This window comes from Bidens hawaiensis, unplaced genomic scaffold (assembly GCF_021521415.1).
Source record: "Bidens hawaiensis isolate Kalapana, Puna unplaced genomic scaffold, B.hawaiensis_p1.1 tig00037749_1, whole genome shotgun sequence".
NCBI classification, from domain to species: Eukaryota; Viridiplantae; Streptophyta; class Magnoliopsida; order Asterales; family Asteraceae; genus Bidens; species Bidens hawaiensis.
In genome coordinates, this window is record NW_027496611.1 from 163,289 (window position 1) to 190,279 (window position 26,991).

Here is a 26,991-nt window from a genome sequence, read left to right on the forward strand (position 1 = left end):
GTTTGTCTGAAGCTCCAAGATGGAATTGACTTCAACATAACTGATCACTATGTTGAAATACCAAGACCACCTGGAGAATCTACAAATGAAACTCAATGTCCCTAACTGCGAGAAGGTTACGCACCTACCCGCAGCAAAGAAATGTCCTTCACGCAGAAAGCTATGCGCACAAAGTGATGCGCACAGAACACTTAGTCTATTCTCCAGACATAAGGAGATTACTCCCGCCCAAAAGGAAACAGTAGCGTGTTTCAGAGATTTTCCACTTTTTACTGTACACTGACAAAAGTACCTGAAAAAGCACACTGTAACATGAAAAGTCAACTGTCAGCCACCCTATTCTCACCAACCCCAGACCTGCATGTCCTGTCCAAATCAAATCAAGATCTTTTGTCCACTCCTCCACTTTTAAGTAAACAATAAACAATAATAATTTCCATACTTTATCATCATTACACCTAGATATGAAAAGATTTCAATCCCCTAAAGCAAGGGATTGTGTTCCCTTGAGTTTGCCTATAAATATGTAACCTAAATTATCACCCAAAACACACTTCAAAGAACTACAAACTTGCACTAATCCTCTCCCAAGCATCCGTTGTTTTCATTTCCGATCCTGTTACTAGGTAAGCCGAGAATATAACCCTGAGATCTACTTTCCAACCCTTATGTTCTCCCGTTTATTGATCTTAATACATATACTTCTTGTTATTTAATCGTATTCTAGACCTTCGATTCCGAGGCCAACACCAAGAAAACCCGAATCTCGATTAATCCCTTAACAAGAACCACAGGTGAGTCTCACAGCCCCTATTTTCACTATTTTCACTATTTTAAACTGTTTTCGGGGCGAGGGACACGTACCTAAATAATGTTTTATCATGGTATACTTACAAGCTATGCAAGCGATTATGTGTTTAAATTATATTTCATGATGAGCAATGCGAACGGTTATCTAAGGTTTTCGATGTATGTGCGCTAGAACTCGAGTAAGTGATCACTTTACCATTGGAACTCTAAGGGTAGGGACTGCTGGTTTGATCCACCCACTCGTAGGGGTCGCACCTCTTTGCATGGACGAGTGCCTAGTATGGTCATGGGGCAGTACTATGGGTTTGAGCCCGCTCGTAGGGGTCGCGCCTCTTTGCATGGACGAGCGCCTTGTTTTCCGGCACAACGTCCGCGCGTAACCCGCGGGACGGAATTATTATTTTAGCTCGTAGTGGCAGCGCCACTTTGCATGGACGAGCACATGTTCCTGAAACGTTCGCGCGTAACCCGCGGGACGGTATTACTTATTTTAGCTCGTAGTGGCAGCGCCACTTTGCATAGACGAGCACAGTTCCCAGAAATGTTCGCGCGTAACCCGCGGAACGATTTTATCAGAATATGTTGATATAACTATGTTTTACCAAGCATGTGTTTTAATGATGCGATCAGAATTATGTTTCAGAATGATTATGATGCAATACGATTTATCAAGTTGCAAAAACTTGTGAACTCACTCAGTTTATACTGATTCAAATGTTTTTACGTGTCTTTCAGGAGATAATTAGGTAGCGCATGGAGTCACACTTAGAGCACCTCACGCTGAACATCTAAACTAGCTTTTTGGAAGATTTTAGTTCTATCCCTTCGTTGCGCGTGGTTGTTCCCGCCGCGCATGGGGATATGGCGTGGAAATCTTCAACAATTTTTATACTTGGATGTTTTTATGTAAATTTTAAACAATGTAATGTATTTGTATTAAACTTTTCATGCGCAATGAAAATCTTACTTTGAATGTTTGCAATGGCCCGTGCTTAAGTATCAATCCCCACTCGTGCGCGCCCGGCTGTTTCCGCCGCTCAGGGCCGGGTGTGACAGATTGGTATCAGAGCACTGGTTATAGCGAACTAGGAAAAGAAGTTTTAACCTAGACTATAGCCGTTGGGGAATCGCATGAAATATTTTTCAAAGAAAATATTTTCAAAAGAAACTATACACACACTTAGGAACACGGGTCACACTGTCTAGTAAATAATGATAACATTATGTGCTCAGAGTACATGCGCTAAGTTTAATATATTTTCACTCTTTTAAAGCAAGAATGCCTCCAACTAAAGCCAAAGGAATTACCATGACACCCGAGGAACTCGCGGAAATAATCGCGCAAGCGATCGCAACACATGAGGCCAGCAAGGCCGAATCAAGTCAGGGTCGTCAGAATGAGACCCCAGAACCCGAATCAGGAGCCTTGGACAAAGGATGCTCCTATAAGACATTCATGGCCTGTAAGCCTTGGCCATTCAAGGGAACTGAAGGAGCCATTGGGCTCTACAATTGGATTGACAAGATGGAGACAGTTCTCTCCATTAGCAGATGTAGTGAGAACCAGAAGGTCCTTTACGCGACCTGCATGTTCCAAGAAGCAGCTTCATTTTGGTGGAAGCTTCAAGTGAAGACTTTGGGGCGAGAAGTTGCTCTTCACAAGACATGGGAGGAACTGAAGGAAATGTTGATGAGAAAGTTCTGCTCACGCGCAGAGATTCAGAGTCTGCAACAAGAATTCTGGAACCACACTATGGTAGGAACGGATATCGACGCCTACAACAACCGGTTCAACGAGCTTTGTCAGTTGGTGCCAGATATGGCAAACACAGAGGAAAAGAAGGTCGAGAGGTATATCTTTGGGTTGCCTCCTGTTGTTAGGGTTCCGCTCAACGCCGCAGCGCCTCCAACCTTCGATGAGGCGGTTGCGCGGGCCATCACCCTTACAAGGGATACGGTCCGTGCGGGTATGTTGACTACGCGCGGAAGCGAGCAGCGAACCTCTGACTCCAAAAGGAAATGGAACTCTCACCACCGAGGGTCCGACTCCAAGCAGCCACCGTTCAAGAAGCAGGAAAGCGCAAGGGTTTACGCGATCCAAGCCGCGGAACCATCAAGGAAGGGATACAGTGGGCCTCGCCCATGGTGCAACAAATGCAAGTACCACCACGAGGGTGAATGCGCAAGAATCGAATGTGCCAAATGTGGCAGACCAGGGCACAAGACGATGAATTGCCGTGTCAGAGAAGCTGGAGCCAGTGACAACTGCTACGCATGCGGAAAGCCAGGGCATTTTAGTCGGGATTGCCCGCAAAAGGGGAACCAAGCTCGCGGGAGAGCTTTTGTGATCGGTGCAGGCGAAGCTAAAGAAGAGCCGAATGTGGTAACCGGTACGTTTTTGCTTAACGGACATTTTGCATCTGTCTTATTTGATACTGGCGCTGACCTAAGTTTTATATCTGCTGAGTTTAAAAACTCCCTAGGCTTAGCAACCAGTAGGCTAGACACGCCTTATACTATAGAACTAGCCAATGGTAGGCAGTTATGCGCGAACGAAAGAACTGAAGAATGTGTAATAGTCATGGGAGGTCACGGGTTCAATATTAATTTGTTGCCAATAGACTTGGGAAGTTTTGACATTGTGGTAGGTATGGAGTGGTTAGTCGAGAACCGCGCGGAAGTTATTTGCCATGAGAAGCAGGTTCGGATCCCACTGTTGAACGGAGAAACTTTGGTAATTCAAGGGGAAAGAAGGGGAGTTGCGACGAAACTGATTTCGTGCCTAAAGGCGCGTAAGTGCCTAAGGAAAGGGTGCTACGCCTTCCTGGCGCATGTAGTAGAGAAGAAAGGTGATGAGCGAAGAATTGAAGACTTACCAGTAGTGCGCGAATTTCCAGAAGTTTTTCCTGAAGATTTGCCCGGATTACCGCAGCCGCGACAAGTAGAGTTTCGTATTGATTTAGTCCCAGGAGCTGCGCCAGTAGCTCGAGCGCCTTATCGACTAGCTCCATCTGAGATGCAAGAGCTATCCAATCAGTTACAGGAACTATTGGATAAGGGTTTCATACGCCCAAGCTTTTCACCTTGGGGAGCTCCAGTACTGTTTGTTAAGAAGAAGGATGGTTCGTTCAGAATGTGTATTGACTACAGGGAGCTGAACAAGCTGACAGTCAAAAATCGGTACCCTTTACCGAGGATTGACGACTTATTTGACCAGTTGCAAGGATCCAGTTATTATTCGAAGATAGATCTACGGTCAGGATACCACCAACTTAGGGTCCATGAGGAAGATGTGCCGAAAACAGCCTTCCGAACTAGATACGGCCATTATGAGTTCTTAGTGATGCCTTTCGGGCTAACTAATGCGCCGGCTGTATTCATGGATCTGATGAACCGCGTGTGCAAACCATACTTGGACAAGTTTGTGATTGTGTTTATAGATGATATTCTGATTTACTCTCGGACCAAGGCCGAGCATGAGCAACACCTGAGATTGATTTTGGAATTGTTGAGGAAAGAAAAGTTGTATGCGAAGTTTTCCAAGTGCGAGTTTTGGCTTAGAGAAGTTCACTTTCTCGGTCACGTTGTAAACGAGAAAGGAATTCACGTTGATCCTTCCAAAGTCAAGGCCATCGAAAACTGGGAAGCGCCAAAAACCCCAACTGAGGTGAGGCAATTCCTAGGACTAGCTGGCTACTATCGACGCTTCATTGAGAACTTCTCCAAAATAGCTCTACCTCTGACCGCGCTAACTCAGAAAGACAAGAAGTTTGTTTGGGGCGAAAATCAGGAAACAGCATTTCAAATGTTGAAACAGAAGTTATGTAGTGCGCCAATTTTGTCTCTGCCCGAGGGGACGGATGACATCGTCGTTTACTGCGACGCTTCACATCAAGGACTCGGATGTGTCCTTATGCAACGAGACAAAGTCATAGCGTATGCCTCACGCCAACTCAAGACCAATGAAAAGAACTACACAACGCATGATTTAGAACTTGGAGCGGTTGTCTTCGCGCTAAAGATTTGGCGCCATTACCTCTATGGTACAAAGTGTGTAATCTTTACGGATCACAAGAGCCTTCAACATATATTTGATCAAAAGGATTTAAACATGAGGCAACGAAGATGGGTTGAATTGTTAAACGATTATGATTGTGAAATCAAGTACCACCCTGGAAAGGCGAATGTGGTAGCAGACGCGCTAAGTAGGAAGGAGCGAATAAAAACGCTACGAGTCAAGGCTCTAAGGTTGACCATTCACGCAGATCTCTCTACCCGCATCCGAGACGCTCAGCAAGAAGCCTTGAAACCAGAGTTTGTTAAAAACGAATGCCTTGGGGGTATGGTTAAGAATTTGGAACTGAAAGAGAACGGCAATCTATATTTCGCTAACCGCATATGGGTCCCTCTCAAGGGAGGATTGCGCGAGCAGGTATTGAACGAAGCTCACAAGACGCGGTATTCCGTACATCCTGGCGCAGACAAGATGTACCAAGATGTTAAAACGCTGTATTGGTGGCCCAATCTTAAAGGCGCCATCGCGACGTATGTCAGTAAGTGCCTGACGTGTTCGAAGGTAAAGGCTGAATACCAGAAACCATCAGGGTTGCTTCAACAGCCAGAAATTCCCATGTGGAAGTGGGAACAAATCTCTATGGACTTCATCACCAAACTGCCAAGGACACCTGGGGGTTATGACACAATATGGGTTATTGTGGATCGGCTAACTAAGTCAGCGCACTTCCTGCCGATCAAGGAAACCGATAAGATGGAAAAGTTAGCCCGACTTTATATTCGAGAAGTAGTTTCAAAACATGGAGTCCCAGTGTCCATCATTTCTGATAGAGATAGTCGGTTCACATCAAGGTTTTGGAGATCGTTACAAGGGGCTTTAGGTACTCGTCTTGACATGAGTACGGCATATCATCCTCAAACGGATGGGCAAAGCGAGCGAACAATCCAGACATTGGAAGATATGCTACGCGCGTGCGCAATCGATTTCGAAGGTAGCTGGGATACTCATCTCCCATTGGTTGAATTTTCTTACAACAACAGTTATCACACAAGCATTAAGGCTGCGCCGTTCGAAGCTTTGTATGGGCGCAAGTGTAGATCCCCACTGTGCTGGGCTGAAGTGGGTGACAAGCAAATGACTGGTCCAGAATTGATCCAAGAAACAACAGACAAGATTTTTCAGATAAGGGATCGCCTTAAGACAGCGCGCGATAGACAGAAGAGCTACGCAGATGTGCGAAGGAAACCATTGGAATTTCAAGTAGGGGATAAAGTACTTTTGAAAGTCTCTCCATGGAAAGGAGTCCCCCGTTTCGGCAAGCGAGGAAAGTTGAATCCGCGCTACATTGGACCATTTGAGATCCTGGAAAGGATCGGTCCGGTTGCTTATAAGCTCCGTTTACCCGCCGAACTCAGTGGAGTTCATGATACGTTTCATGTGTCCAACCTCAAAAAGTGCCTATCTGACGAAACGTTGATTTTGCCGTTGGAAGAGATTCACATCGACAAACAGCTGCACTTCGTAGAAGAACCTATAGCAGTAACCGATTGGAAAGAACAAAAATTGCGCAGAAGCAGAATCAAGTTAGTAAAGGTTCAATGGAATTCGAGGCGTGGGCCTGAATTCACTTGGGAAAGAGAAGACCAGATGCGCATGAAATACCCACACCTCTTTCAGAGCATGGCTTCTGCCAGCAACGTCTCCTAAATTTCGGGACGAAATTTCGTTTAACGAGGGGAGAATGTGACACCCGGTAAATTCCCAATCCCTTAAACTAAGTAATCAACCTAATAATTAGGTGACTGTAAATATTATGCGCGCCATGTTAGTCAGCGCGTGCATTTGTTATGTGCGCCCTGCGCGAGCGCGCCATGTTAGTCAGCGCGTGCATTTGTTATGTGCGCCCTGCGCGAGCGCGCCATGTTAGTCAGCGCGTGCATTTGTTATGTGCGCCCTGCGCGAGCGCGCCATGTTAGTCAGCGCGTGCATTTGTTATGTGCGCCCTGCGCGAGCGCACCATGTTAAGAACCAGCGTGAGCATATGTTATATGCGCCATGCGCGAATGTTTTGGCTTTATGTTTTCATGTAACTTAACGATTATGTTGTCTATGGGTTGACCATCCCGCATGATGCTAAGGCGGGTGCATCCTAAATCGTTTATGCGCGTGCGGAAGGGAACTAACCTCCCCGCATGGCGGGAACATTGAGAGCCAGTTTGTCTGAAGCTCCAAGATGGAATTGACTTCAACATAACTGATCACTATGTTGAAATACCAAGACCACCTGGAGAATCTACAAATGAAACTCAATGTCCCTAACTGCGAGAAGGTTACGCACCTACCCGCAGCAAAGAAATGTCCTTCACGCAGAAAGCTATGCGCACAAAGTGATGCGCACAGAACACTTAGTCTATTCTCCAGACATAAGGAGATTACTCCCGCCCAAAAGGAAACAGTAGCGTGTTTCAGAGATTTTCCACTTTTTACTGTACACTGACAAAAGTACCTGAAAAAGCACACTGTAACATGAAAAGTCAACTGTCAGCCACCCTATTCTCACCAACCCCAGACCTGCATGTCCTGTCCAAATCAAATCAAGATCTTTTGTCCACTCCTCCACTTTTAAGTAAACAATAAACAATAATAATTTCCATACTTTATCATCATTACACCTAGATATGAAAAGATTTCAATCCCCTAAAGCAAGGGATTGTGTTCCCTTGAGTTTGCCTATAAATATGTAACCTAAATTATCACCCAAAACACACTTCAAAGAACTACAAACTTGCACTAATCCTCTCCCAAGCATCCGTTGTTTTCATTTCCGATCCTGTTACTAGGTAAGCCGAGAATATAACCCTGAGATCTACTTTCCAACCCTTATGTTCTCCCGTTTATTGATCTTAATACATATACTTCTTGTTATTTAATCGTATTCTAGACCTTCGATTCCGAGGCCAACACCAAGAAAACCCGAATCTCGATTAATCCCTTAACAAGAACCACAGGTGAGTCTCACAGCCCCTATTTTCACTATTTTCACTATTTTAAACTGTTTTCGGGGCGAGGGACACGTACCTAAATAATGTTTTATCATGGTATACTTACAAGCTATGCAAGCGATTATGTGTTTAAATTATATTTCATGATGAGCAATGCGAACGGTTATCTAAGGTTTTCGATGTATGTGCGCTAGAACTCGAGTAAGTGATCACTTTACCATTGGAACTCTAAGGGTAGGGACTGCTGGTTTGATCCACCCACTCGTAGGGGTCGCACCTCTTTGCATGGACGAGTGCCTAGTATGGTCATGGGGCAGTACTATGGGTTTGAGCCCGCTCGTAGGGGTCGCGCCTCTTTGCATGGACGAGCGCCTTGTTTTCCGGCACAACGTCCGCGCGTAACCCGCGGGACGGAATTATTATTTTAGCTCGTAGTGGCAGCGCCACTTTGCATGGACGAGCACATGTTCCTGAAACGTTCGCGCGTAACCCGCGGGACGGTATTACTTATTTTAGCTCGTAGTGGCAGCGCCACTTTGCATAGACGAGCACAGTTCCCAGAAATGTTCGCGCGTAACCCGCGGAACGATTTTATCAGAATATGTTGATATAACTATGTTTTACCAAGCATGTGTTTTAATGATGCTATCAGAATTATGTTTCAGAATGATTATGATGCAATACGATTTATCAAGTTGCAAAAACTTGTGAACTCACTCAGTTTATACTGATTCAAATGTTTTTACGTGTCTTTCAGGAGATAATTAGGTAGCGCATGGAGTCACACTTAGAGCACCTCACGCTGAACATCTAAACTAGCTTTTTGGAAGATTTTAGTTCTATCCCTTCGTTGCGCGTGGTTGTTCCCGCCGCGCATGGGGATATGGCGTGGAAATCTTCAACAATTTTTATACTTGGATGTTTTTATGTAAATTTTAAACAATGTAATGTATTTGTATTAAACTTTTCATGCGCAATGAAAATCTTACTTTGAATGTTTGCAATGGCCCGTGCTTAAGTATCAATCCCCACTCGTGCGCGCCCGGCTGTTTCCGCCGCTCAGGGCCGGGTGTGACAGTTGGCCATTCAAATAATAACAAAAAAAAAGGTATCCGATGCTACAATGGTTGGTACCCTGCCAATGACCCTGTATTGACGAGGTTATCAGCATGTGCATTGTACAACAAAATATAATTATAATATAAACAACAATAATATAATATAATATTTTTAATTATATTATATTGTGTAATAATATGCACGTGCATGTACAACGGGTCAATGATGGTTGAGGCATTGGTAGTGGCAACCCTAGCCCCAAAAGCACCCCTCCCAATCGCGGGCCACCAATGTCGCAACTCGTCACACGCGATCTCGTGAATCCTCTTAATATAAACCGGCTAACGTATCTCCTCCTGGGTGTACATGTTGATCGCTATGACGAACTGCTCCATCGAAAAGTATTGATTGACCCCAAACATGCGGAAGTGAATCTCTGCAACACGATGATCCACCCCCAGACCCATCGGCACCTCCGCCATTCCTGTCACACGTGGTTTGAAACAAAATTAAAAAGTATTTGAATATTTGTAAATAATCGCTATTAGGTAAATCAAGTTTGACAAATTAACTGAAAAAGTAAATACTTGAAAAGGAACGTAGAGTGAACCTCTAGTGTAAGCTACCATGGGGTGTGATGGTCCATGGTAAACATCCTAGACCATTGCGTACCATCCCCGATAAGAGTCGTAATCCGAGCCCTCTCGCTACAACCGTCAATAAACGCCCAACATATGATGGTGTTAGGCGAAGGCCTCATACGTTGGAACTACTGAACCAGTCGAATGAGCTAGAAGCGGGCTGAAACATTCTATAGTTATACAAATATAAATTATTGATTAAATATGAATTTAGGTGCTAAATTATTAAAGTAATTAAAGTTTGTTATAGAAGATATTTTGGAAAATTCCCAAAATGATCCTTTTTAGGATATAGATTCCCAAAATAACCCACCAAAAGTTAATTTTTCCAAAATTTGACAATCAAATTCGTCTCCCACGTGACATTGGGAATTTCCCCAAGAGATTTCACCAACCGATCAAAATCTGACACCTTTCATTTCTTCCAACTACCATGATATCTCAAATCAAATATGTATTACACGTTGTATTTCACATAAAAATTAACTTGATGAAAACAATCTTTTACGTGATGTTTGGGGTGGTTTCTATCTTGGACGTAAGTTTTCAAGAAAGTGGTCTTTGATTTTATTTGAAATTCATCTCCAAAGATGAATATCATCTTAATTTCATCTTCGTCACCTTCATCATCTTCCGGCCATAAACATAAAACCTACTTTCCGGCCACCAAAACCACCACCACCACTCCACCGCCGGTAAAAACGCACCGCCACTCCACTCATCGGTAAAAACCCACCGCCACCACCACTCCACCACCGACATAAACCCACCACCATCACTAGAAAACTTGAACACCACCAAGAACCGAATCAAACGAGTTCACAAGCGATAACAACAAAGATTTTCCCTCAGGCTCCACAATTTATTCAACCAAAACACACACAATTAGCAACTTAATTTCACAATTAACATCCGTAAACAACCCTACCATTATCAGTAAAAATATGCAGTGCAACAACACGGTCACCAGCCCAAGCATGTTTCACCAACGACCACGTTAGCAGCTCTCTACTCTACGAATCCAGCTTTACTCCGACCACCACCGTTCGTCCTCCAACCACATTCTGGTCTCTGTATTCTCCGTCAAGATCCATATTATAAACCCAGTTGTAGGTGAATCAAGATTCAGTTTTTACACATGGGTTTTGAATATCTTGATGTTTTAGACATGGGTTTTCATTATCTTTATCAGTTATTGAGAATTCCGGTAGGGATGGGCAAATTTGGGACTAGTACCGATTGGTACAGGTACCGGTACAAAAATCAGTACCGGTATTTCCCGATTCTTTACCTTCAATACCAGTACCGAACCGAAGATTTCGGTATCGATACCGGTACCAAAAGTTTGTGATTTTCGGGACCGAAACTTGTACGGTACCGATCTCATCCCTAAATTCTGGTGAAAACAGTGTGATTTGGTGAAAACCAAGATGGTGGTGGTGGCCGGAAAGTGGGTTTTATGTTTAAGGAGTATCCTTAACTATCGTCTAATTTATTATTCTATATATTTTCAATTTTTCATGGGCTTCCATATATTTTCCAACACATTGACATCCTACGCACAGTAAATCAATCAATCAATCAAGCCCTGTATATCCCATCACAAAGCACGCTATCGGTAGGGTCAGGGGAGGGTGGGATGTAGGCAAGTCTTTCCTCTATCCGAGAGAATAGAGAGGCTTTTTCCAGAGAGACCCCCGGCTCATAAAGCTACATACAGGTAATCATAGTAAACATATATCCTAAAAGCAAAAGACACTTAGCAATACATAGATAACAAACTACCAAAAAAGCAAGGAATCTGTAACCTACTAAGAAAAGGGCATAAGAAACAAAAAGCAGCATCAAAACAAAAAAATATTCATAAACAACAAGGATCAAGACTAGCCAACTAGACCCTAAATAGAAAGCTAAGCTAACTAGGTGCCTTCCCCTAGAAGTCGCTAACCTTAATCCTACATCTCCACGAATCTCTATCCTAGACCATGTCCTCAGAGAGGTGCAACTTTGTCAAGTCATGTCTAATTCTCTCATCCCAAGTCAATTTAGGTCTGCCTCTACTCCTCTTTCCTTCCACAATGAAGGCTTCCACTACTCTAACTGGCGCTGTTGTCGGTCTCCTCTTCACATGCCCAAACCATCTCAATCTCCCTTCCTTTATTTTCTCTGATATGCTAACTATTCCTAATCTTTCCCTAAAGACCTCATTTCTAATCGTATCTAATCTAGTGTGTCCGCACATCCACCTCAGCATCCTCATCTCTGCCACCTCCATCCTGCGCTCCTGTGTCTTCTTGATGGCCCAACAGTCTGTTCCATACAACATTGCAGGTCTAACTGCGAGTCTATAGAATTTCCCCTTTAATTTAGATGGGAACCGCTTGTCGCACAAAACCCCAGTGGCTGCTTTCCACCTACACCATCCAGCTTGTATGCGGTGGGTTATGTCACTGTCTATCTCTCCATTGCTTTGGACAAACGATCCTAGATATTTAAACTTCGTTATCTGCGGAACCACATGGTCCTCGATAGTGATCTGGGTGTCCTCGCTATCACCAACACCACTGAAGTCACAACAAAGGTACTCTGTCTTAGAGCGACTAATTCTTAAACCTTTATCCTCTAAAGCTACACGCCACTCCTCTAGCCTTTCGTTCAAGCTTTGTTTAGTCTCAGCCACTAACACAATATCATCCGCAAAGAGCATGCACCATGGGACAGTCTCCTGAATCGACTTGGACAGCTCATCCATGACTACCGTGAAAAGAAACGGGCTTAACGCCGATCCTTGGTGGAGTCCCATCTCCACCGGGAAAAAATCAGTATCTCCTACCGGCGCACGAACACTAGCTTTAGTCCTGTCATACATATATTTAATTAAGTCTATATACTTTCCAGGTAATCCTCTACATTCTAAACTATCCCAAATTAGTCTGCGTGGCACACTGTCATGAGCTTTTTCAAGGTCGATGAATACCATATGTAGGTCCCTCTTTTTCTCCCTGTACTTCTCCATTAATCTTCTCAATATGTGTATCGCTTCCGTGGTTGACCGTCCTGGCATGAAACCAAATTGGTTAATCATAACCTACGTTTGTAAACTAGCTACTAAACACAACCTGATCCAAGCCTGCACAATAAGCATACTATCCTTCACTTAATAAAATACCTACAGAACAACCATTCAACCACAATATAATGCACAAAAAAATTCAGTTGCATTTATCCTTAACTACCATCCTACACATCTAACAACGAAGTTCCTACATACTAAGCATACTATCTTACCACTATTATATACGATCCTACACAGCTAACAATGGAGTTCCAACACATTAAACATATTGTCTTACACACAATATTATAGTACTTTGTGCTTTGTATTCCATGTTTTGCTTTATAATCCACCACGATCATATAACCAAAAATAAGAAAATCAAACATAACATTTAATTTAAAAAAATACACTCTAGCATTACAGTGTATGTAAACTGGTGATCGACTAGAATTTTTAGTATAATTTATTCACAATTTTATATTGCAGATCATATAAATAAAAAAAATTGGTTACGAAGTAGCATCGATAATTCACAAACAGTGTAATAAATTGTAGAATGATATATTGGGTTCCAATGAGATCATTTTAATAATGTAGGCATGAATGGTGGGAACGGACGAATACATAAATGTTTTACTTAATTTTCCATATTCACAATAGACTAATTTACCTTTTTTAATTAAAAGCCAATAAAAGTAAGAAACCAATAATTACAATATTGTCATAATTAATATAGTACATTGATCAACAATTAGGGTTATAAATCATTTTTCGCACTTCTCGTATTAAAATGATTTGTCTCTTGAACCACCCTATATATATAATATATATATATAACTACTTAGATGTTTATAAAACATAAACGAACGAAAATACATCAACGTAAATAAACGAACGTAACCGGATGCTCAAGAACATAAATGAACAAACAAAATGCATGTTCATGTTGGTTCGTTTTTTAAATACACGAAGATGAACTTCCAGCCAAACAGTTCGTTAATGTCGGTTCTTTTATAGGCTTAAATTAGCATATAAGCTGACTGGAAATACATCTAGAAGCTATAATAAATAGCGTATATTTTTAGAGTAGTAATTATAGAATATTTATATAAACGCTTTTAGAAAACTTTCTGTATTTACATGCTCTAATTAACAAAACTAGAAGAAAGAATAAAACATAATCCTAAAAGGGTCATATGGGTCACACGGGTTAAAAGTCGTCTGAAGTTTCTTGCATTGTGTTTTGGTAATCATGCTAACGGGTTCGCGTTGTCCGACCTAACCTTGACAGAATTTTATTAATACCTTGATAGAAGATGAATGTTATTTTAGCTCCATCGTATCCTCAAAATATAATTTTTCTAATAAAGAAGATTACTGATACAGTGTTTGATTAAATAAACTAAGAACAGACACAAATCCCTTCAACAACTTACAAAACTTCCACTTAACAACAAAATTCTCCCTAATTAAGGGGAATATTAACATAGAGTTTCTAATTGTTAGATGAAACGAAGGATTTGATAAAATATGCGAGAAAAAAGTTTCTCAAGACGGTTTATTATCATTATAGTATCACTTTCAAATGACGGCTTCCAATTATTACCCATTTTAAAATGAAACTAATATATATATATATATATTGTTTTTAAGAGAAAATATTGATCCTTTATATATAACACAAACCGAACTACAGCTGGATAATGGGTAAGCGAGCAACAAGCTGCACCGCTATCCCCTTTTGAATCGCAAAGCCTATTCTACTAAATATAAATCCTTGGTTCCTCGGGCTCTGGGAGTCACTGTGGATCACCTTCTGCACCCACTCCAAGAAGCGAACCGCCTCGGGAGCTAGGGATCCAAAAGTGTCGAAGGCAAATTGAATGAACACGTGCTGATTCTCCAAACACGATGTCTCAAAATTTTATGTATAAATACAACAAATACATACAAAATAATAAGAAAATCACGAACTAAACATCATACTAGAAAAATATAATAAATTAATAATTCTCCTAAAAATGAAATGATAACACATGACTTGCCCATTTCAGATAGGCGTGGAACTAGAATTGGCCTATAGAAATTCAATTACATCAATTTATTAAAAGCTCAATTCACTATCAAGCATAAAATGTTCGGTTTAAGTGTTCAACGGTTTGGTTTAGGTTTACGGAAAGCAAAAACCGTTACACACGGTTCGGTTCACGGTTTGACCTTAAAACCGCAAAAACTGGACTGTGAACACCTTACTCTTAAGTAAATTTACAAAATTTATAAATAATTTAAAAAATATACAACGTTGCCATAAATAAATATTAAATTACATTATGTATGTGTTTTTAACAAGTTTTATCTTTTATTAACAACTTATTATTCCTCAAAAAAAAGTAATAATCACATTTTCATTATAATATTCTTAATTATTTTTCAACGAAAAGAATCATGTTTTCTTGTTTTCGCCATCAATCTCAGACCACATACATGATAAAGTTGACAACTTTTTCATCTTTTACACGTCATTGATAAATTTAATGCAGTAGTGAAGTCAAAACACAAATGTGTTATTTCTCATAATCAAGGTTATTGAATACGTCTTGTAGTCGTAATTGTCCGAAAACATACATTTGTCACCCGAATGTTGGATAGTAATCAAACGAATTTCATGTTTGAATACAATTTCCTGAAGTTGTTTTAAGTCTATTTCATCATTTGTACACACATATGTAAATGGTTCTAGTAATGCCCATTTTCCCACACCAAGATTTTTACACAACAAAGGAATCCAAAAGGCCAAAAAATAGATTGATTACCTTGATTAGACGATTTTCATTGTCAAATAGATTTTGACACACCGTATAACATATTTTTCGACCTTCAAAAACAGCAGGACAGCTAGTGAGATACTAACCGAAAATTCCTAACCTAATTACACATTCGCAAAATGTTTCCTAGAACCGTAAAAACAAAAAAACACTTCCTAACATTCATCAACAAAGGTATAACCTAATAACACCAATCTTGAACAAGACCACACTGTACGAACAAAAAAACCCTTCATTTTTTGTTGCTTTTTGAGTGATAAAAAGGGTGGTGTGTACCTCGGCTCCTATCACAAGTCTTACACATGAGTTCCATCAATAATCAGCTTGAAGAAACTTCTCATAAGCTGTTCCGGTTAGAGTCTTGTTAACTTCATCAAAGTTTTCTATGTGTTCCGATAACACCCCTTTGTGTATTTTCACCTGTTGACTAGTCAAATTCATTTGTGGCAGCTTCAGAAAGTCTTCAACTTCTATGAGCTTTTTCTGCGATCGTTACAACGAAAAAGTATTTTACTTTATCGACCATGTAACAAACTTATAACACGTTTATATTTTTTTCACATATTTACCATGAGTGAACATACCCAATACCCATCAAGTTTCTTAACAAGACCGGACCACAAAAGTTTTCTTTGGTAATACTTTTCATAATGATAGCTGTGCATTACATCTTTTTTTTACTTTTTTACCAACAATGTAATGAACTAATAAATACTTTAGAAGTTTTCTTTCTTTTTTTAACTTTTTTACCATGAGTGAACATACCCAACAAGTTTCTTGAACAAGATATTCAGAACTAAATAGGATTTCTTTGTGGCTAGTACTTTGTGCAATGATAGTTGTACATTGCCCTTTTCTTTTACTTTTTTACCAACCACGTAATGAACTAATAACAAGTTCACAATGTTTTCACTTTTTTACCCTGAGTTCTTGGACCAGATCATAAGAAAGTTTTCTTTATGGGTAGTATTCTGTGCAACGTTGTACATTACAACTTTTTTTTTATCTTTTTACCGACCATGTAATCAACTAATACCAAGTTTTCATGTTTTTTTTCAAATATTTACCAAGAGTGATCATGCTTATCAGTTTTCTTGGACAAGATCAGAACTAAAGAGGTTTTCTTTGTAGGTAGTATTTTGTGCAATGATAGTTGTACATAACAGAAGAAAGAATAGGATTCTTACGGTGGGGTCTTTGATGAGATCTTCATAGTAGATAATAATGTGGCGAGTGCTGTTGAAGTAGTCGAGTGCCTTTATGGCACTTGATTCCATTCCTCTTAAATCCGATTTCAAGGATGTTATATTGAGTTTAGGCTTGTATTTTGAAAGTAAAGAAGCCTAAAAAACAATAAAATTCAAAACACATTTACTTATAAGGTTAAAAATAATTTTATTAAAGATTTGAGAGATTGTTGAAAGGAAAAAACCTCTTCGTCCGAGTGTACATGAGAAACGTGTACTCCGTTTAGAAGTTTGGCATCTTTATCATAGACATTTGCAAGCATTGAAACCAATCTACGCAACAAGTTTCTACGCAAGAGGAAAATTACGTTAACACCCCTGTCGTTGAAGTATTGTGTTATCTCTTTAGGATGTTGCGTCAATCCCTGCATTTTAGAAATACAATGGTTTTTACAATACGATATGATCAAATCACAATTCTTTTTTATTGCAAACGTGAGAACTTGTCACCAGAAAACTCACAGGCCCAACCCACCAGTACCTAAGACGTTTACCACTCTTAGATCACAATATTATAATTGCAGAATAACCACTATCTTCACGACCTGGCAGATTGCCGGCATGGAACCGATCCGGTTAAGCCTATATATTCCTCACTTGAACCAGCTGCTTATTGGTCAGGCCAGTGAACCAAAGAATGGTCGGACCGGATTTCCGATAAGCTTTTTTCATTCTTTTACTTTCAAAATATCATTTTATGAGTTGACTCCATATTTTATTTATTCAAGTCTTAATATTTTACAAGGTTTAGAAAGAAAAGCGGAAACGAGCCTCGGGGCGTTTTCTGTTAGACTCCTGAGGCGTAAGCCTCGAGGCGGACTGAGGCGTAAGCCTCAAAACATTATTAAAAAAATATTTTAAAAAATTATATAATCTATAGCAATCACACTTTTAACATAAAATAAACATTAGGAATATTATAAAACCTAATTTAGCAATAAACAAATATCATAAAATAGTTCAACAACCTAATTTAATACAAAACAAATATCATAAAATAGTACAACGTAATTTAATACAAAACAAACATCACAAAATAGTTCAACAAAACACAAACATCACAAAGTACTTTTTTGTTGTTGTGACTGTGTCTGTGTTGCTTCTTGTCGTGAAAGGAGAAACACCTATTAAACCCTGATTATTATACAGTTAAACGATGATGTTTTTTAAGACCCATAACAGTAAATGTTGGGTTGGCCACCAATTATGTCTACTTAGCACTAAATGGGTCAAAAAAGGTCCAGAATAAAAAAAAATGGCATATTTCACAACTACTAGTGAGGCTTAAGCCTCACCACCTCAAACCGCCTCGCAAAGGTCGAGGCTTAGGTTTCAGCATACCTAATGAGGCTAAGCCTCTTATGCGTTTTCCCCCCGAGGCGTATGCCTTGAGGCGCGCCTCGGAACGCCTTTTTAAACCATGATATTTTATTACAATTTCAATTCACACCAAAGCATAAAGTCTGTTCATACTTTGTTTTGTATTGTGTATACACATGCACACATACAATAACTTTTATATTATTAAGGACGTCATCCAATTCTTAGATCCAGTAGTACCAATGAATCGGTGAGACGATTGGTTCACTGTCTGGTCTGACTATGAAAACATTTAGAATAACAAAAATTGGTTATAAGAACCTTAAAAGAATTAAAGAAATCTAAGACAGGTACCTGATTAAGCATCCACTTGAACCCAATTGCAGCTGAACACTCGTTCTTGGAAGAACTCGTAAACCAATCCAAATTATAAACTTTATCAAGTGTTTTAACGATCGTTGAAGCATTATCCCTCCTACTTTTTGGCCCAAAAATCTCACCATTTGAGCTCATATTCATATGACTATTTAACAAAGTCTCAAACCATCCACTTCCCGATCTTTGCATCGACACAATCACAAATAAACGAACCGGATTCCCAGCACACTCTGACCTGGAAAATCAAGTTAACAATTTTATTTCAGAAACTAATTATGTCACACGTTTTAATAAACGGCTAAGATTGTTTTTGGTAAAAAGATTTACCTATTGAATGTTTTTGGCTTCGGGTAATGCAAGTACGGGATTTGAGACCGGTCAACAACAGTGTTGTAACAGGGTCGTTCAAAGTCTTGAAAGAATAAAAACTTGTTCTTGTTTTGTAAGTTCATTTGCTTCAAACAAATTGAACATATATAAATACCACACGCCATTGCAAATGCTGATAGCATTAATCTCAACACAAATGAGGCTTTTTTAGGCGGTTTGATTGTAAGAGCATCCTGTAAATCAAAGAAACTAATTCATGACAAAGTGTTTACCTTAAAATCAACAAAAGAAATTAATTTATAAAGTTGCCTTAAAAATCAATCGACAAAGTCAACACTAATGCCAGAATAAAAATTAATGTTTGTTTGTTAACGGTATAATAAAACAGTTCACAAACAAACATAACTGGACATGGATGAACTGACATAACCTACCTAAAACCAGTTAAAGGTAATGTGTTGGTCTAAAAAGTTGATTAAAACTAGACCAGATTGGAAAAGTTTAGATGAATATACTACCGAAGATAAACACGATCGAACTTAAATATAATGAGCATTATCAAACTAGGCAAACAAACATTCACGTACATAGATGGTAAATAAACAAGACGTAACAAGTTCATCATTCGTTTATTAAATAAAGGAACTTTCAGCCGAACAGCTCAGTTCATTTACACCTACCCATAGGGATTATAGATTTGGAAGTTTAATGAAGGTACATTTAATTTGCAAATGTAATTGAATGCATAAAACCCTAAAATATCCATCGTTTTCACATGAAGATGGTGATTCTTGAAAGTCTTAACAAAGCAACATGTATTTATCAACAAACAAATTATTTAGTAATAAAAAGAGAAGTGACACAGTCATCTAACCCAAGATTAAACATTCATGAAAAATAAATAAAGAAAAAGAGAGTACCTTGTTAAAAGAACAGAGGAGTTCGGCCATTAAGCCCTTCAAAAACCAACCAAGATCTTGTTTGTGGAAACAATAAACATACAATACAATACACGTTTAGTTTAGAGAGAGAAAGAACCCTAGGCGAAAGAAACAAGGGTGGTGTTTCTAGTAAACATCAATGGAATGGAAAACAAAACAAAACCCAGCTGGGGGAGGGGGGGTATTATTATAATAATAATAATAATAATAATAATAATAATAAAATAGGGTTAATTGTTGAAATCTGGGACGAAATTAAACAATGAATGAGAGATTTGGGATAATACCCAAATGGAATTGGAATTGGAATTGGAATTGAAAGAAAGACTACAATTGCAAATGCGCGTTCAGAGAGAGGGAAGGTTGAATGATTTGACTTTTGTAGCAGCAGGTGTCTCGCAGGAAATTACTCATGCTGCCCACGAACTATATTTTATTCTCACATATGTATGTATCATGCCCATGCCATGGGTGTGATAATATATATATATATATATACAGATTTTATTAGTATTATTTTGCAAGTTTTAGATGTGTCCCTTGTTTCATAACTTTTCTAGATGGGCTCTTACTATTTTCATTCATTAAATTATATTACTTTACAGATCAATAAACTTATTTTAGCCACGATATATGTCAACTCTCAAGTGCGGAGAAGAGAGATGGAGAGGGGTCCGAATGTGAAGAAAGTAGTGAGGAAAGAGGAGAAAAATATGTGACCCTAGGCGGATGAAAGGAATTAAGGAAATGTGTATGTATGTGTGAGAGAGAGAGAGAGAAGAGCACTATAATCTATAATGGTGGTGTTGATGCCAGAAACATATTAATAACTCTAATTATGTTGATAAAATGGTTAAAATCTTGCTGCCCCACAATAGAGGATTCATGATTATGACATTGGTGATGACGTTACTAGAGTTATAAAAGTATATAAGAAAAAAAAAGATATCTTTTTGTAAGGCCCCGTTACCGGTAACCCTACTTTCATGTTGGATTTACTCATAAACACAGTTCTAAATATCAGAGTTAATTAAAACATTTACGCGGAATATAAAACTTTCATAAAACATTACAATATTTCATAACTTGTCTCAAAACGTCCTTTGTCTTTCACATTAAAACATTAAAATTAAAACATCGTAAGTCTTCAGATGCCAGGCTCTTATTCTTCTGCCATGTGTCCCCGCTCAAGCCAGCTGTCTCATCCTACTCACCTGCGTGCATACTAAAAGTCAGCTACGCTGGATGAGTTCTAGTTAATCACATAATCATACAATACATTCTTTACACTTCATACTTAACCTCTTAACTTTCTTTCATACACACTTAAGTGCTTTTACTTTCATTTTTACCTTCATACTTTCTTTACATACATAATCATACGTTTTAAAGAGCCTTTCGCCCTATAACCTCACAGATATTATAAGGGCCTGGTCCCTAGTTTTCGAATATTAGAAGGGTTCGATTCCCTAACATCACAGATATTATAAGGGTCTGGTCCCTACCATCACAGATATTATAAGGGTCTGGTCCCTAGTTTCGAATATTAGAAGGGTTCGATTCCCTAACATCACAGATATTATAAGGGTCTGGTCCCTAACATCACAGATATTATAAGGGTCTGGTCCCTAGTTTTCGAATATTAGTAGGGTTCGATTCCCTCTTCGTTCCATACATTATACCCCGAGTATTTTTAGGGCTCGGTACCCTTTTCGTAACCATACAACCATACATCATACCTCGAGTATTATTAGGGCTCGGTACCCTTTTCGTAACCATACAACCATACATCATACCTCGAGTATTATTAGGGCTCGGTACCCCTTTTCGTAACCATACGACCATACATCATTATTCCTTCTTTTATTATCTCTATCACGTTCATACGCATAAGCATTCATATTATACTTACCTTATACATAGCATTACAACCTGACAGTACGTGCAATATCCGAAGATCGTTCACGTACCATCAAGCAATCATTCTTACATAACACATATATCACATAGGGCATACACTTATCACTTAGGATAAATGTATTAACAACACATCAAGTATGCACACAGCCCCGAAAACATAACAAGGAATGGGGCTAGAAACTCACCTGAACACGGTTACGTTCACCGTTAATCGTAATTCCTTTCTTCAGTTGTGCACGGCTGACTGTATAACAAGTATACGTATCAATTAACTATCACTTCTCATAATGTATGTCTATCTTTATATGACCCACAACGAACGGGGGTCCGGGGGCAGCGCCCCTGGCAGCGGGGTCTAGGGGCGGCAGCCCCTAGCAGGGTCCAAGGGGCAGAGCCCCTGGCTGGGGTCGAGCTGCCAGGTCAGCTTGGAAAAATTTTATTTCCATTAACTGTCTTAACACATTTTTCATTAGATTTTTAATTTATTTTCTAATCGAACTTGGCTTTAGGCGAAGTTAAACCTTAGGCGAACTTAGCTTTAGGCGAAGTTGTCATCAGGCGAACTTGGCTTTAGGCGAAGTTAAGCCTCAGGCGAACTTAGCTCTAGGCGAAGTTGTCATCAGGCGAACTTAGCTTTAGGCGAAGTTGCCATCAGGCGAACTTAGCTTGCAGGCGAAGTTCATCAGGCGAACTTGGCTTGCAGGCGAAGTTCATCGCTTTGAAGGCGAAGTTGCCCAGATGAAGGCGAAGTTGCCCAGATAACCGCAGTTTCGGTTTCTGTCCAACATTTCGAGCGATTTTAACACCCTTGTTACGGTTCAACATCACCCACTACGCTTCCCGACCATTTTCGGTCGTTTATACACTAAAGCTCGGATCTTTAAACTTCAAAGATCAAGAATCATACATTTTTGAGCTTGTTTGGGTCTTGTTTATTTGCTTAATCACAACTAGTCTCTCTCTCTCACACTCTCGGATCTCGCCTCTCTCTTCCGGCCGCCGGCGGTTGAGGTGTGTGGTGTGTGTGTTTTGGAAGTGTTAGAGAGTATGGTAAAAATGAAGATATTTTGGGATTTTGGGGGTATTTATACCCCTGAAATCCCATTCTCATTTAACCCATCTCAATTAATCCAAGTCCAAGACCCGCTCCTTACCCGATATTAATTAATTACGCGAAATCACTAAACATAACTTCTTTTATTTATCATTAAAATTTTAGGATGTTACACTTTTGGTTGTCTATAATGTCTACTTTAAAATAGAGTTTATCATATTTTTTACAAAGGAAATCTCATTGAATTTCTGAATTTCTTTCATAAACTTTTGTTTTTCACCACTTCATGATTGTGCCATTTATTTAGGCAAGAAAAAAGATAACTTTTGCTTACAATAGAATTCATCATAATTTTAGAAAGGAAAAGGAATTTCTAAAAAATTCATATTTTCCAATTTATCAAACCGTGAATCTTGATTATTTTTGTGTTATAAATATAAAATTACTTAGATACACTCCACAATACAATCTCATACATATGCGGTTGTTAAAAATATTCGTCGCTCATTCGACGCTCGCTTAAAAATTACTTGAAAAGTGCTCGTTCGATTTCGGCTCGGTTTGAAAATGAGCTATTCTGCTCGGTTCAGTTTTAAAACATGCCAATTATGAGCAAGGCCTTGCTCGGTTCGATTCGCTTCGGTCGCTTTGCTTGATTTATTTTTTAATTATTAATTATATATATATATTTAATGTATATATATATATATAAAAATATACAATATTTATTAAGTTTTTAAAATTTTCTTTTTTAGTGTTGACTTTAAAGGTAAAAAATAAACTTTAGCTGCTCATTTTATATATATGTTCTTGTTAACTGTAAGTTTTAGACATTTTAAACCTTGCACGTTTAGACACTTTAGAATTGAAAGTCGTAAACTAATATAGAGTAGTAACAAACTTTTATCATTGCATCAATTAGGTTACTGAAACTTTTTTGTCTCAATTAGGTTACCTACAATTTTTTTGTCTCATTTAAATCACTCAAGTTTCACATATGTACTAATTATACGGTTTTTATCATTTAGGTAGATAATTATGTTGACGTAACATATTTTTCATTTACAAAATTTGGTAAACGGTGATGTGGATCGATAATATGGAATTTAAAATTAGTAACACGGATTTTATTAATTAAAGAAATTGACAAATTAAAAAACATGTTCTCTAAAATTATTAAAATATAAAAAAATTACGTTTGTTTCTCGAAATGCACCATATTTCAGTTTTGTTATTATTAGACATACTTTTTTTGTTAAAATATTTTTAGTTTTTAAAGTTCATACACTAATTAACTTTTTATCATTTAAGCTTAAACGTATGGTTAAAATTCTAAAAAAAAATAAATTAAATTCATCTAACATTAATTTAGTCAAATGATATAATAATTAGTCGTTCAAAAAATGATAATTCAAAAAGATAACAACTAATTCATCATATAATTTAATTGAGACAAAATAAATAAATAAATAAACGTTTGTGAGTAATTGAGACAAAAAAAAGTTTGTGAGTAACCTAATTGAAACAAATTAAGTTAAAGTAACCTAATTGGTACAATAGTTAAAGTTTGTACGAAATCAAGCAAAACCAAGCATAAAAATATCCCTCGTTTTTTTAAATTCAATCCGTCCGGTTCGGCTCGTTTTCAAACCAAACCAAGCATGAGTAAGTCTACATTCAGTTCGGCTTGATTCGTGAACAAATACATTGATAAATAGCTGTAACTGAATATATAGTAAATAATATATTTCTATTTTATGTTTACTAAATGTGCACATGTTGCTTTGTTTGTGAGTTTTCTTTGGATTTTTGCACATGACCACCTTGAAATCCATCCAAGATCCGTGAATTAACTATTAGTTCTAGATGATCTTAAGATCAATTAATAATTCAAATGCTTTCTTTGTGTTTTTCACTATAAGCTGCATCCCAGAATATTACTTTTTTTTTTTTATGAATTTCTACTTAATTTCTTAGTTAAAGTTCGTATGCATGTAGGATAATTTGTACTCCTCCCAATATTATGTGGACAAAAACCAGTTCAGATAAGCCAGATAAACGACTCAAACGAGAACAATTACCATGTACAGGCTCTTCACCTCCTGTACATATAATGGTTAATGATCCGATTTTCAGTTCTTAGACTAATAATTTTTAGTTTCTAGTCAGGTTTGATCCAAAAATTTTACTGATTCATAAAAAAATATTGCTCAAGTCAAACTGGCTCAATTGTAACTGGTCAAAGATTAAGTAGAAATGAAAATCCTATGTATTATAAGTAGAAATGAAAATCTTATGTAGTATAAGTTAAAAATTGAGCAAATCGATAGATAAAAAGGAAAAAAGCAAGATAAAAGAGTAATAAAAGTAATGCCCCTATCCATTTTCTTTGATTTATTCTTATCACGGCGAAAAATTTACGGACTTATCAATAACATACTAGCCGACGAGATTAGATAAATCGTTATGCATGTGATTTTAAAGAGCCGATGACATATTGGTCTAGTAGCATCAGGTATTTGTCACCATCAAAGTGGTGCGAGTTCGAGTCCTAAAAAATAAATATTATGTGTGTTTTAGAAATAAATGTTAGAAGCGTATACGTTTGTCGTTAAAAAGATTATCTTTAAAGCGGTTATGAACTAAGACTTTTTAAAGAGAAATAATGTTAAAGGTTATGATCTAAGATTTTATTAAAGAGAAATAATGTTAGAGGTTATGATCTAAGACTTTTTTTAAAAGAGAAATAATGTTTTACCATCCTGTTGAAAGATTTACTATTGACTTCTTATGCAGTATAAGTTAAAGAATGAACAAATCGATAGATAAAAAGGAAAAAAACAAGATAAAAGAGTAATCAAAGTTATGCCCCTATCCTTTATCTTTGATTTACTTTTATTGCGAACTTATGTTACCGAAAAATTTACGGACTTATCAATAATATACTAATCGACGAGATTAGATAAATCGTTATGCATGTGGTTTTAAATTAGAGTTGATGGCATATTGGTCTAGTAGCATCGGGTATTTGTTACCATCAAAGTGGTACGGGTTTGAGTGCTAAAAAATAAATATTATGTGTGTTTTAGAAGTAAATATTCGAGACGTATGTGTTTGCCGTTAAAAAATGATGTTTACAAGATTATTATCTAAGACCTTTTTTTAAAGAGAAATAATGTTTTACCACCCTTTTGAAAGATTAACTATTGACTTCTTAGTTCTTATATTATTTATATATTATTGTAGCATATATTTATTCAAATAATCTTTAGATTCTTATTAACAAGCGGTATGAGTCTTAAAATCAATTAGTGGATTATTTCAAGATGGAGATAAAAAAAGTATAATATACACTATTTATATTTGAATATTATACATATATAGGTTTACGTTAAAGAAAGAAATTAAATTATTACAAGAAATGAGATAAATGAATATGAGCCACTAGTTTAATTTTAAACTTTAAATATTTAAAAATAAATAAAAAAGATGTAAATGGAACAATAAATGTACTCTCTCTTTCCAATTAATACAACTAATATAACCAAAATAAATTTCTTTCTAATTAATATATCTAACTAGTTTAACTATGTTAATTTTTTTTTGAACGGCCAACTAAGTAACGCCGGGTACATACTTTAGTTTTATTTTTATTTACACATTATTCATTTTATTCAACATAAATACAATTTATTCATATAATACTATTCTTTATATTAAAAAATAATTTCCACTCAATTTATTAGCATGTTTTTTAACACTAAATATCAAAACATAATATATATTTTTTTCAATTGGTATGCCTATAAAAATTATTGTCATAAATAATAATAAAAATATCATACAAATGTGTCCATTAAATGTAAACAATAAATATACAAACTACACAAAGTTATATAACTTACACTTGTTTTGAGCGATAAAAACGTACAACATACAAAAAGCATACAACTTACATATGGAATTCGACATCAACAATTATATAAACTACACAAAGATACACATATCCTACACATGCGTAGGTTATATGTTTTTCGTATGTAGGTTATATTTTTTTTTATTCTTAGAACAAGTGTAAGTTATATGTTTTTGTGTAGGTTGTATATTTTTCATTGACATTTAATGCAAACATGTGTAAGATAGTTTTTTTTATTATTCATCACAATGTAACTACGTGTTGATAGATATTGATATGTTGAGTTTGAAGAAATTGGTTTTGAATAAAAAGAAATTAATGTATGAATAAATTGTATTTGTGTAAGATAAAATTTTCGTGTGTAGATTATATTTTTTTCGTGTGTAGGTTATATGTTTTTGTGTGCGTGTGTATTTCATTGATAATAAATTTTGTGTGTAGGTTATATGTTTTCCGTGTGTAGGTTATATGTTGT

The 26,991-nt window shown here is 37.5% G+C and overlaps 1 protein-coding gene across 1 annotated transcript; it reads right to left on the reverse strand.

Annotated features, from left to right (window-relative positions):
- Window positions 1-15,345: 15,345 nt before the first annotated feature.
- On the reverse strand, window positions 15,346-19,776 carry LOC143589714 (uncharacterized). Its single transcript, XM_077070402.1, has 6 exons — window positions 19,606-19,776; window positions 18,683-18,918; window positions 18,332-18,590; window positions 16,843-17,022; window positions 16,598-16,753; window positions 15,346-15,893 (listed from the first exon to the last, which is right to left on the reverse strand). Exons 1-6 carry the CDS (start codon window positions 19,633-19,635, stop codon window positions 15,723-15,725), a joined length of 1,032 nt encoding a protein of 343 aa, XP_076926517.1. The 5' UTR covers window positions 19,636-19,776; the 3' UTR covers window positions 15,346-15,722.
- Between the last annotated feature and the right edge of the window lie 7,215 nt (window positions 19,777-26,991).